Source organism: Palaemon carinicauda, chromosome 2 (assembly GCF_036898095.1).
Source record: "Palaemon carinicauda isolate YSFRI2023 chromosome 2, ASM3689809v2, whole genome shotgun sequence".
Taxonomy (NCBI): Eukaryota; Metazoa; Arthropoda; class Malacostraca; order Decapoda; family Palaemonidae; genus Palaemon; species Palaemon carinicauda.
Genome location: NC_090726.1, coordinates 128468564 through 128481563, shown reverse-complemented (window position 1 = coordinate 128481563; position 13000 = coordinate 128468564). Strand labels below are relative to the sequence as shown.

General features: G+C 44.9%; 1 protein-coding gene across 1 annotated transcript; it reads right to left on the bottom strand.

Annotated features, from left to right (window-relative positions):
• Positions 1–1788: 1788 nt before the first annotated feature.
• Positions 1789–2478, bottom strand: LOC137620007 (general transcription factor II-I repeat domain-containing protein 2-like). Its single transcript, XM_068350290.1, has one exon. The coding sequence runs from the start codon at positions 2476–2478 to the stop codon at positions 1789–1791; it is 690 nt and encodes a 229-aa protein (XP_068206391.1).
• Positions 2479–13000: the final 10522 nt, after the last annotated feature.

Below are 13000 nucleotides of genomic sequence, written 5' to 3'. Positions count from 1 at the left end.
TTTTTCCAATAAACGAAAAGAAACCGATTCTCATTAGGTGTTTCACAGGTTCCCTAAGGACAAAGAACGGTGAGTACTAACAGTATAATACATGAAATGTGTGCTTATAATGAGTAAGCCCCACTGATATTGGATATAAGATAAAGGCTAGGCATCAGCAATACACTTTTCTCAAACTTTTTTTTTATTAGGCCATAAAGCTATTGAAATCATGTATTTCTCAGGAGCTGACATACTTGGCGTTAGGAACATGTTTAGTGGTATGTATTATATTTAACTTTGATTTAACTTATAAGTGTATGAATATTTCAGCATGTTTGCACACCTGAGTAGCATCACAGGAATATACGACTTAAACAACGGATTTTGAGCGAAGCGAAAAATCTACTTTTGGGTGAGATAGCAATGACGTCCTGATGGAAGGTTCCTTCAGTAGCTTCCTAGGGTATATTTAACTACAGTGGATATTCCCAGAGAATTAAACTAAAGGTTAACACAGAATTCTAACTTCTGGTGCGAGTACCCTAAAGCAGGGGTGGGCAAACTTTTCAGTGTAAGGGCCACATTAAAAAGAATAAAATTTTACTGGGCCGCATAGTATATTTTCCAGTATAATTGATATCTACAATAGCCAAAATATATTGTTTTTAAACTGAAAATGCAATTATTTCTAATTTATTAGCATTTTAAAGTACTGTAGACTAGAGGATTCCCATGAAACGCATTTATTTAGAAAAACAATTTATTTAAAAAAAAAGCAAAGTAACTCTGTTTAAGAAATAGAAAAATAATATATTTTTATTAATCAATAACTTGGAGTAGAAGTTCAAGGTAAACATATAAATTAAATCCAAAAAGACATATTTTATATATTTAGGGAAAAACTTCACATGAAGCATATTTGCTTGAAAACAAAGTAACTCAATTTAAAGACAAGAAATATTTGTATTGATATTTTAAAGCAGTAACTTCACATGAAACATAAACATTTATTAGACAAGCAAAGTAGCTCAGCAACTGAGCAACAGAAGTATCAAAATGACTCAGTGAGAATGATGCAATTGACTGCAATCATTTACCAGTTTGTTGAAATTAGGTGTCAAGTTGCTTGTACTGATTCTTAACACTGACTGAAGATTCGAGTCTGTGAGAAGTGACCTGTTCTTTGACTTGTTAACTTTCAATATAGAAAAAGTCTGCTCACATATGTAAGTTGATGCAAATATCACAAACATCTTTCTTGCAAAATTTTTCAGATTTATAAACTTTTCTGAGTGCAGAGATGCATAAAACTCGACCAGTGGTTTATTTTCAAAGAGCCTCTTTAAAGAGTTGTCGGCTTGCAAATCAATCAGTTCTACCTGCAGTTCTTCAGCAGCTGTTTCAACGTCACAGGCAAAAGGTGAGCTGAGCAAATCAAACTGCCCTTCAATTGCCTTGAAATCGGCAAATCTTCTGATAAATTCATCTCTTAGAGCCGTCAACTGGTAACTGTATTTGTCTGATAGTGCTTGTGTAACAGTTCGTGTTTTCAACAGAGGAAAATGAACAAAGTTTTGCTCTTTAAGCTGCTTGGAAAAAAGTTGAAGTTTCAATTGAAATGCTTTCACTTCCACATACAATTCATGTGCAAATAAACCTTTGCCTTGTAGTTTTGTGTTTAACTCATTCAGCTTTTGCATAATGTCCACAGCAAATGCAAAATCACAAACCCATTCGTCACACTCCATTTCCCTTGAAAAGTCACAAGAAATGTCTTTCATATTAAAAAACAAGACAACCTCTTCTTTAACGTCCCACATCCTCTTCAATACTTTCCCCATACTTAACCATCGGATATTTGTGGTACAGCACATCAGTAAAATCAGCCTCGATGTCTTCCAAGAAGCTTCGGAATTGCCTGTGATTCAGTCCCCGTGCTCTTATTAAGTTCACTGCACGCACCACTGGATCCATAACGTGTTTGAGTTTAAAAGATGATCTACAGAGGCTTTCTTGATGTATGATGCAGTGAAAAGACAACACACTGTGCGATGGAAAATCTTCTTTGATTTTATCATTCATCAAGGTCACAAGGCCACAGTGTTTACCTATGAGTGAAGGAGCACCATCAGTTGTAATACTTGCCAATTTATCCAGGCTTAATCTAGACATGATTAGACTGTTAATGACACTATTGTATAAATCTTTTCCAGTAACAGTGTCTTCGAGAGACTCCATAGATAACAATTCCTCTGTAATTTCGAAGTTTTCGTCAATTCCTCTGATATAAATGAGTACCTGGGCAGTATCCTGAATGTCATTACTCTCATCTAAAGCAATAGAAAACCACTGAAAACTAACACTGGCTGTTAACACCTGATCTTGAATATTCATTGCAATTGCATCTATGCGACGAACAACAGTTCTTCGTGACAGAGATATGGCTTCTACTTTAGATATGACTTCAGGACACACAACACTGACAGCATCAACCATGCAATCTTTAATAAATTCTGCTTCTGCAAACGACTTATTTTGTTTTGCAATTTTATTTGCCAATACAAAATTTGCCTTTGTTGCATTCCTTTGTAAGGATGAAGTTTTTTCAAACACATTTTGTTGTTTCTTCAAACTTTTCATCAGATCAGTTGCCTTCTTTTGCAGTTCTTGCTTTGATAAATTGCTTCCAAAGTTGGTGTGCTTGGTTTGAAAGTGCTGTTTCAAATTGTATTCCTTGAAAACAGCAACTGTATCATGACAAATCAAACATACAGCTTTAACTCCGACGTCAGTAAAGAAATACCTTTCAGTCCACTCTTTGTTAAATACTCTGCATTCGTCTTCAATTTTTCGTTTTTTAGAAGGCTTCGAATCACTCATTTTGGGTAAAGTTTGAAAGATAGTAAAAGCTGCGCTGAAATAAAAGGTCCAACGCCTTCTTTCTCTGGAATCTGCCAGGACACTGAAATGATTGAATATAAGGCAATAAACTCGTTGGCGCGGTAACAAAGTTACAACGTGACCAAAACGTTTTGTACACTATCGAGATTTAATCCCACTGGCCACTGGTAGCAAACGTGTCCGATACACGCTTCACTCACGCATACGCCCATCCCAGATGCCGAACTGCATCTTTATTCAACGATGGCCAATTATAGATTAAAAAATGAATAAATAAAATGGATTAAGAAAATTAAAATCATGAAAAAATCTTCCGTCTGGTTGAAAAAAAATAATGATTGAGAAAGGATGCAAATAAAATAGAGAAAAAATGCAAGATAGAGAGACAGAGATAAAAAAGCAGAGAGAAAGAGATAAAGAAGAGGTCAGGCAAGAGAATAGCCCTTTTGTCCGTAACAAAAGGGCAGGGAAAGAAATAGAGTGAGCGAGAACAAATTTCCGATTAGGCTACTTACATTCCAATTTTAAAATACTGGTTATAAAATCCTTTTGGACATTTAATATCCAATATTTGGAGGGCCGCATGAATTCCATGCGGCCCTCGGGCCGTAGTTTGCCCACCTCTGCCCTAAAGGTTTCCCTCTAGGATATCGTATATCAACAGGGGACGCATGTATTAACACGCCACATAGCTATCTGCACCCCATATAGAGTTAACACTTCGATATGGAAAGGTGGAGAATAACTGGGGAGCCGTTCCACAGTTACACTCATCCGTGGCTGCTTTTGGTACTCGAGACGTAAACAAACGGGCACCATTGCTAAATGACGTCACGTCCGTCCTCATCCTGAGCCCAGCTTTTGCTAATCTCCATGATACAGCAGGTCAGGGCGGGGCCTGAAAGGCTGGACTAGAATAGACGGGAGGGTCCATCAGGACGTCATGGCTATCTCACCCAAAAATAGATTTTTCGCTTCGCTCAAAATCCGTTTTTGGGCTCAAGCCATGACGTCCTGATGGAAGTGTACCCGAGAATTAATGTATCGTGGAATTTTTCCCCTTTTTAATGCAAGTGCCAAGGGCTTCGAATAGAGGTATGTAACATGAACTTACTAGGGATTCCGTGAAGAACTAGCTTCCTGCCCCCCTGGCAGAGAAGTCCTGGTGGACTATAGTAACATCTTGAAGCGATCATTGAAGAGCTACTCACCCTGCGGAGAGGTCGTGCTGGACTCAGAGACAAGACATAAGGTTAATATTCGGGTAGGAATATTATCAAGCATAGGTAAGTAAATAACATTTACTACACTCCCTGGAGAAGAGATCAATCTGGTCTCGGAGGCAGGACAAAGGTTAATATTCAGGTAGGAATATTATTAAAGCATGAGTGAGTATATAATACAATTACATATATTATTCTTCTCCTTTACAGACAAATGGGTAAATGAAACTATAACAATCGTATATTTCTTAAAAAAGAATAGGAGCGGAGAGAGCCGCACATGTAATAAAATAGAAATTTTATTTCAAAGATTGCAGATTATTGTGGTAGTAATTACAATAATAAATGTAAAGTTTATTTACAATAATAAAGAATAATGTACATAGAAAAATAAAGACTTCAATCTTGAATCTGAAAAGAAATATTTACTTTTTAGAAACACAAGTTCCAAAGGAACGTCAGTCTTTTTCAAAGAAAACACATCATGCCCAAGGGCATGTGGCACTCATGTAAAGTCTATGACATTTCACCTTGGTAAGAACAGTCTATGAGAAACACTAAGTATCCATGAAATCACTATGTATCACCAAAGGGTCAACACAGGTACCCGTAGAGTTAAAGTCCCAAGTAACTCGCTGTTCTATGCAGAGTTAAACAGCAGGTTTCATAACACTACCTGCGGCTACCACGAAATGTTTAACTTCGTGCACTTGCTTTGCATAGTGTTTGAAAAACACCTTCGATGATTTCCATCCTGTGAAGCTCTTGAGGCTTTCGAAATCCATACTCTGGAAGAAGTTCAGAGAAGACGCGACTTTTCTAGGATCATGACCTGCGGGTGTACTGTCAGGATCCGCTCTGCGAATGAAGTAGGTGATTTTCGCTCTTAGTTGTTTCAGTGACAGGTCGCTACCCGATGTTTCTCCTTTGAAGAGTTGTCCTCCACCGAAGTCTGAAGTTCTTCGAAGATAGACCTTAAGACTCTCCACTGGGCATAGAGAGACATCTTCCTTCAGGGGGCAGATTCTCCAAGGGCCTCATCTCTTGGTGGGTAGTTCATTCTTAGCGAGAAACGTCGGATCAGGGAAGAGGGTAAGCTCTCCTGTATCTGCAAATAGGATATGACCCTCTTCTCTTGATAATGCCATTATTTCACTGACTCGGGCTCCCGAGGCGAGAGCAAAAAGGAAGATAACTTTTTGAGTCGTCTTTTAGAGGGTACGAATCGTTGTCCAGGTTAGAGGCAAAATGGAGCACCTTGTCCAGGGACCAGGAGATAGGTTTTGGCGGAGGTGCTGGGCGTAGTCTAGCGCATGCCTTTGGTAATTTATTGAAGATATCACTGGACAAATCAATCTGGAAGGCGTACAGGAGTGGTCTAGTCAAAGCCGATTTGCAGGTGGAAATCATGTTGGCTGCTAAGCCTTGTCCATGAAGGTGAATGAAGAAGGACATACAAAAATCAATGGTGATTTCCGCAGGATTTTTTGCCTTGACAAAAGAGACCCACTTTCTCCAGGAAGATTCGTATTGCCGTCTTGTAGATTCAGTCTTGTATTCCTCGAGGAAGTCTGAACTTTTCTTCGAGATTCCAAACCTTTTCTTTGCGGCTAAGGAGAGAAAATCATGAGATGAAGGTCCCTGACTTTCAGTGATGAAGCGAAGACAGTCGACTTCTGTACTTGCTGAGAGAGAACTGGGCCCGGTAGGGGGATCAGCGTGGGCTGCAGCTCCAGGACCAGAGGGTACCAATTGCTCCGGGGCCACTTGGGAGCCACTAGGGCCGCTGTCCCTTTGAAGGTTCTCAGTTTGGAGAGGACTTTCAGCAGAAGGTTGGGGGGAGGGAACAGGTACATCCTGGACCATCTGTTCCAATCCAGTGACATAGCATCCACTGCTTCTGCCTTGAGGTCCTCATACGGGGCCACATATCGAGGAAGTTGATTGTTGTCGCTCGTCGCGAAGAGATCGATCTGAAGTTCCGGGACTTGGTGAGAGATGAAGGAGAATGACCTTGCGTCTAGAGACCATTCCGACTCTATTGGGCTTGTCCTTGATAGAGCGTCCACCGTCACGTTGCGGAATCCTTGTAGGTGAACTGCAGACAGGTGCCATTTCTTCTTTTCTGCCAAACGAAAGATCGGAAGAAGTACCTGATTTATCTGGGGCGATCTCGAGCCCTGACAATTGAGACATCTGACTACCACCGAGTTGTCCAGAGTCAGACGAATGTGGATCGAGGGGGGCGGGGAGAGTTTCTACAGGGTGAGAAGAACTGCCATGGCCTCCAAGATGTTGATGTGAAACATCTTGAATAGGGGAGACCATGTTCCTTGAACCTGTCGTTGGTGGAAGTGACCTCCCAACCCTCCAGTGAAGCGTCCGTGTGGATGTTGATCGATGGAGGCGGGTGTTGAAGAGGAATGGACCTTTCAGGGCCTTTGCTTCCGACCATGGCTTTAAGAGTAATCGAATTCTGTTTGGAAGCCGTCTCTTGAGGTCTCTTCGAGCGATGGATGCGAAACGTCTCCAGACTCCCGCGGCATCCTTTAGCTGTGCGCGAAGCACTGGGTTTGTCACAGAGGCAAACTGTAGAGAGCCGAGAACTTGTTCCTGCTGTCGTCTTGAGACCCGTTTAGATTTTAGAAGCCTTCTGACAGACCCTGCTATTTCCTTCCTTTTCTTCTGTGGCATGGAAAGGCGGTGTGACTGAAGATCCCAATGGATTCCCAACCATTGGAACTTCTGAGCTGGAGAGAGGCGAGATTTCTCGGTGTTTATCTTGAATCCCAGATGCTCTAGGAACTGGGTGACTTTGTTGCAGGCTCTTACACAATCTTCGGGCGATGTCCCCCAGACTAACCAGTCGTCTAGGTAGGCCATCACTTGGACGCCCTGAAGACGGAGCTGTTGGACGATTGCGTCTGCCAGCTTGGTGAAGATCCGTGGAGCCACGTTGAGCCCAAAGGGCATGGCCCTGAAGGTGTAACTTTTCCTTTGGAGTCGAAATCCTAGGTAGGAGGAAGCGTAATGATTCATTGGAATGTGCCAGTAGGCATCCGCCAGGTCTATGGAGACCGTGTAGGCCCTTTGAGGCAGAAGGGTCCTTATTTGTTGCAGAGTCAGCATCTTGAATTTGTTGTTCGCAATGAACTTGTTGAGAGTGGATAAGTCTAGAATGACTCTGAGTTTGTCGGAGTCTTTCTTGGGAACGCAGAATAGTCTCCCGTTGAACCTGGTTGACTTTACCCTCCTTATCACCTTCTTGTTCAAGAGTTCTAGGACATATTCTTCCAGGAGGGGGGTTGACTGTTGGAAGAATTGCTGGAAAGCTGGGGTGGTTGAGTCCAGCTCCAGCCTAGTCCCTTCTTGACGATGCTGTGTGCCCAGGGATCGAAGGTCCAACGATCCTGGAATTGGCGGAGTCTTCCTCCCACCGGAAGCAGTTCATTGCTTCTGGTGTCCCGAGGGTTTGCCACCTCGGCCGCTAGCTCCCCTTCCTCCTCTGCCTCTGGAGGGACGGCGAGAAGAATCTCTGCCGGAGCCTCTGCTTGAGCCCCTACATCTGGGACGAAAGGTAGTAGAGTGTTGCTCATACGCAGGGGTGAAGACCGGTGACTGCGACACCACCGGTTGGGGGACCAACTGAAAGGTCTGTTGTGGCTGTGTGGCCACTTGGGGAGTAGCGGGACCCGGAAACTGTCGTCTCTGTTGACGTTGCTGGGGTTTCGGCTTCTGAGTTTTCCTCTTAGGCTGAGGGCCATCATCCTGAGAGGACTTTCTTTTTCGTGACATGCCCCACTTGTGGAGAAGGTTCCTATTCTCCGTGGCGGCTTTGTCGGCAATCTCTTTCACCAAAGAAGATGGGAAGAGATACTTGCCCCAGATATTGGAGGAAATCAGCCTCCAGGGTTCGTGTTTCACCGTTGCGTTGGCGAACACGAATTCACGACAGGCTCTGCGAGCCCTAGTGAAGCTATATAGGGAATTTGTCACCGTTGCCAAGTGCGATTTGGCTAGGACCATATAAAAGTCCGGGATTCTAGTATCCCCGGCCATAAGTTCTAGCTGTACCTGGTGGGACAGCGACGCGGCAAGCCTCTCCTTCGTATCCTGTTCCCTACGAAGGAGGTGATTAAATATTTAGCCTTGGGAGGTCCTCATTAAATTGACGACCGGCTTCGTCAGGCTCTAGTATCCCTACCGTGAAGGTTGACTGGATGTCTTTCCAGTGCCTATCATCGGGAGAAACAGTAATGGAGAAGGGTCTGCACTCCTCCAGTGCAGGGCAAGGTTTCCCTTCCTTCACTGCCTTTAAGACCGCTGTGAAGGCCTTTTCGATGAAGGGGAAGGTCGTAGCATTTGGCGCAACGAAGGTTGGATGCTTCTTGCTAAGCGCCGGCATCTTGGAGTTGGTGAAACCCCTACTCTTCACCGCCTGGGCTAACATAGCTTGGGCCTTCGCGAGATCGAACACGATAACCTCCTTCGGTTCGGTCTCCTTCTTTGAGGCTGGTTCGGACCTGAACCAGACGTAACAGTCCGGATAAGCCTCGAAATTCGGGAAGAACTCCACTTCTTCCAGCAAGATAGAGCCAACCCTTTCACTGATGTAGATTTTGCCAGTTGTAATTGGCATATGCTCGGCATATCTCCATGGGTTAGCTTCCGAGCAGGTGGGGAGGTCCTTAACCGAAATCCTTTTCGGTTGCTTAAGGCTAACGAGAGTCGTCCGGAATTGCTCCTGAGTTTCTCGTAGCTTTCTTTCCATGAGGGCTTCAAGCATCTTGAAGACCTCTTGAGTGGCCGATGGAAGAGGGTCCGGGGTGGCAGAAGTCGAAGGAACAGGTTCCTCGGACGGTGCAGGAGTTGCTGCGGGAGCAGGAGCAGGAGCGACCTCGGTCTCCGAATCAGGGTATTCCACCTGATCTTCCTCATAGTCGAGTTTCTCGCCCATGAGGTTCTTCTCCGTTTCTTCCGACATACGTTCCACGTTGTCAGAATCTAGATGGCACTCATGCATGGACTGGGCCATGACAACATCAGGTTCCACCACGATCTGGACGGTGGGGATCTGATCACGGGGGACCACAGAGTCTTTGGATGCATTTGGGAAAAGCAAGGCCCTGAAGTCTTTGTTGGGAAGATACTGTCCGGTGGCGTTCTTCTGGAAGCCACGCACCCATTTGCGTAGCTTCTCTCTAGCGTTGTCCCTTGCCTCCGCAGATGGAGGATCGTTCAATGCCTCGACCAAACGACTCTTGCAGACTGTGCAGTTCTGCGGGTCCCAATACTTCAGGTCGCCTTTCTTGGCGGCGCAGGGGGCGTAGGTCCGGCACGCCTTGTGCCCGTAGAAGTCCGGGCGCTTCACCCCGCAGAAGTTGCTCTCACACTTCATATACTCCTCCTGTAAAAGAAAGAGATCATGAGTACATGGAAGGCATAAGAATGACTTACATTACTCTAAAATTAAGATATCTTAATCTAAATTTAAGATTAATTTAATTATAAGGCATTTTAATGCTTCAGATTAATGAGCGGGAAAGGAAGTAGATAGACACATACTTGTGAATCCCGCCCAGCCGGTTACCGTAACCTTATCTGTAGACAATTTCTTTTGTGTCCGAAGGTCACAATGAGGGAAATCCATATGGATGAGCCGAGCTAGGCTTCTAACAGAAATTGCCCGCAGAGTGTAGCAGGGTCTGCGACCACTCAGATCTCTGGAGGAGAAGGGGTATAGGATAAACCCTTTATTAAATGTAGGTTACGGCAATCTACTGCACTAAGATACACAGAGTATGCTGAATATTGTAATGTGCAATCAAACAGCATAGCCACAATCTTGGATGGTAAGACAATACCTATATAGAAGTGGCCAAGCCAACTGGCTGCAGTATATTGACTGTCGGCATGTTGCCGGCAGGCATGGAAGGGGTGCATGTCCCTTAACGTCTCATGAGGGTGTCGGCAGACTGACGGCACACCGGAGGCCGGTCCTGCAGGGTGGAAGGCATCAAGACAGACACACTGAGTATCTAAAGTATAATACCATCGTGGCGACCGCCGGCAGGGGCGGCGGCTCCGGCAGCCGAAGGCTGACGGCATGGTGAGCCTTGGATCAGTTCATAAGATAGATATGTATATGGTTGTATACCTAGATTGCCGGCAATCAATGCCGGCATGCGGGTGGCCGACTCCGAAAGTCGGCCGGCTGTTACTAGGTAAAATGAGGGGTGGGACGTCGGCTGTATGTCGACGGAAGGCGGCAGCCTCCGGCACACGGAAGGCTGACGTCTTAGAGGGGGGAGGCATCTTATGAAAGAATGTCACCTGAGTTAGTGGCGGCTATCGCCGGCAGTAGAGACGGCAAGGGACCGGCACCAGGATAGAAAGAGAGAAAGGTAAGGAGGGATGGAAGGGGTAAGATCCCATACCCCTCCGGCATCCCTCCGGAGAGAGTGCACTCATGATAGGAGTGGATACTCCTAACATCCGGCGGCAGAGAGCCGGCAGTAGGCCGGGTGCCTGAGGTAACCCAAGGGAGGGTTAGAGGGCACTCAAGAGGGGGGAATCCCCCGCCGGCAGGACCGCCGCCGGCAACCACCCCCATAGGACGCTATGAAGGGTATGTGTACCAGAGCGGCCAGCTCAGCAGGAGAACAACTAGCCCTACCAATCCACCCAAGGGAGGAGTTGTAGGACTAAGGACAGATGTGTGTAGGCAAGCCTACACCAAAGAGGTAGGTGGGGAGGGGGAAGAATAGGTCTTTCTATAGAGGAGACTCTGTATGAGAATGGCCACCAAGGTAAGGGAGAACGCTCCCTAACCTAGGGTAGGTAGCCCAGAATGAGAACGGTACAGATGTACCGTCTCAAGCTATAATAGGGCAGAGCCAACCCCCAGAGCTTAACCTAGAGTAGGAGGGCTAACTCCTAGGCTAGGAAAGCTTGAAAGACACATCGCTAGTTGCAGGGAGGAAGGAGTAACCCAACCAGGTGCAACTGAGGAAGGGCAGGGCCCTTTGTTAAATGCTGGTTTGTTTGTCCTATGAAAACGCTCCCAACGTTCGTTTACGCTGGTAAGTGTAGTGTTTGTCCAATGAGAACGCACCCAGGTTTGTTGACATTATTGAAATAGTTGATTTATTGAAAAATATGTTTATTTGAAAGGTTGATATGTTATTATGATTGGGTCATTACAATTATAAAGAGTAATCCATGTGAATTGTGATTATATTGTGAAAACTGTATTAATTTCCCGAGTGGATGGGAGCCGGGACTTCCCCTCTCCCGTTTTCGTCACATATTTGTATTTTTTTTACCTTTGGGGAAGCTTTAAAGAGAATAAAAGTGATAAATTTATAATTTGCTGGTTAAATGGATTTGTCTTGTCTGTATCGCAATGTTATCTATTTTTTTTATGTGAAGTTTTCTACAAAAAGGAACCATGGGACCTGCGTGCTCCCCCAAGCTGTTGTTTGAATCTGTAGTAGAGAGTAGAGAGGAAATAAAGAGAAAACGGAAAGGTCGTTTCCTTTCTCCCGTAGTTTAAATTTGAGTATTACGAGAAAATTGAGGAGGCTATGCCTCAAACTGAGGGGCTAATGGCCCACATTCAACATGGTGCCCAGACCCGGGAATCAGATGAGAGCGAGGCTGAATTTACTGGATTCCCCAACGACATAAATCAACTTAGGAGAGCAGTGCTACAGAGAGAGAAGGCAACAATATGGCTGCGTTGTGCCTCAGAAGATTTGACCAGAGCCATGGCCGGTAATCCGACCTGGCATGAAATTACAAGTCTCGTAAAAGACTACGATAATAAGAAGGCCGACTGGGAAGAAATAATTCAGCGAGACCAGAATTCTATAGAGGATGTTGACGAGCTACAGAGAAGAATACTAGAAGATCACCATTTTCTGCAAAAGGTAAGAAAAATCCGTACAGAAGCAGCAGCTACCTTAGAGAGGCTGGGCAAGGACAGAAACTTGGTTGCTAATAGGTCCAGTGAAGATATTAATTCAGGCAGTGAAGTCGGTAATGAGGGTTTTAGTGTGCAATTGCCTAAACTCCAGCTAGTGAAATTTGGCGGGAAAATAACAGAGTGGCGGCCATTTTGGGACCAATTTATGGCACTTGTGGACGATCACCCTATGCCTCTTGTTTCCAAATTTATGTATCTTCAATCTGTTTTAGAGGGTGAGGCTAGGGGTGTACTACAGGGCCTCACCCAAACAACAGCTAATTACAAGATAGCCTGTGAGTTGTTAGAAGAAAGGTATGGCGATCCAGAAAACATTATATCAGCTCACCTTCAAGCCCTAATGCAACTTAGCTCATCTAGGAGCGCAAGGACTGAAATTCACACGTCCTCTTTACGGAAATTACAGGATGAGTTAGTAGGCCATGTGCGCAGTTTGGAGGCCCTTGGAGTTGGAGGTGAACAGTACGGGCGGATCTTGGTGCCTATGATCCTTGCTCTGTTACCTCATGACATAAGGTTGGACTGGTCGCGTAGTGGACGGAAAAGAGGAGATCTCGACGGATTGCTGAAGTTCTTGCAACGAGAAGTGGAAGGCAGAGAGAGGGCAGAGGCTATCAAGAGACTAAGCCTTGGAAAATCCGAGGAACCCAGTGTAGAACGACGGACTAAAAAGCACACTCCCAGTTCAGCCTCTGCCCTTCAAACTTCATCAGAAGAAAGTGGTTCGAAGACGTTTTGCGCATTCTGTGGAAAGCTGCATCCCAGTGAAAGGTGTTTAGGTATAACTAAGCTCCCCCTTGCAGAAAGAGAAGAAGCCGTGCGTAATCGGCGTTTGTGTTTTAAGTGTTTATCTAAAAGCCATTATGCCAAGGCCTGTTGGGCTAAGTGTTCAAAGTGCAAGACTGGG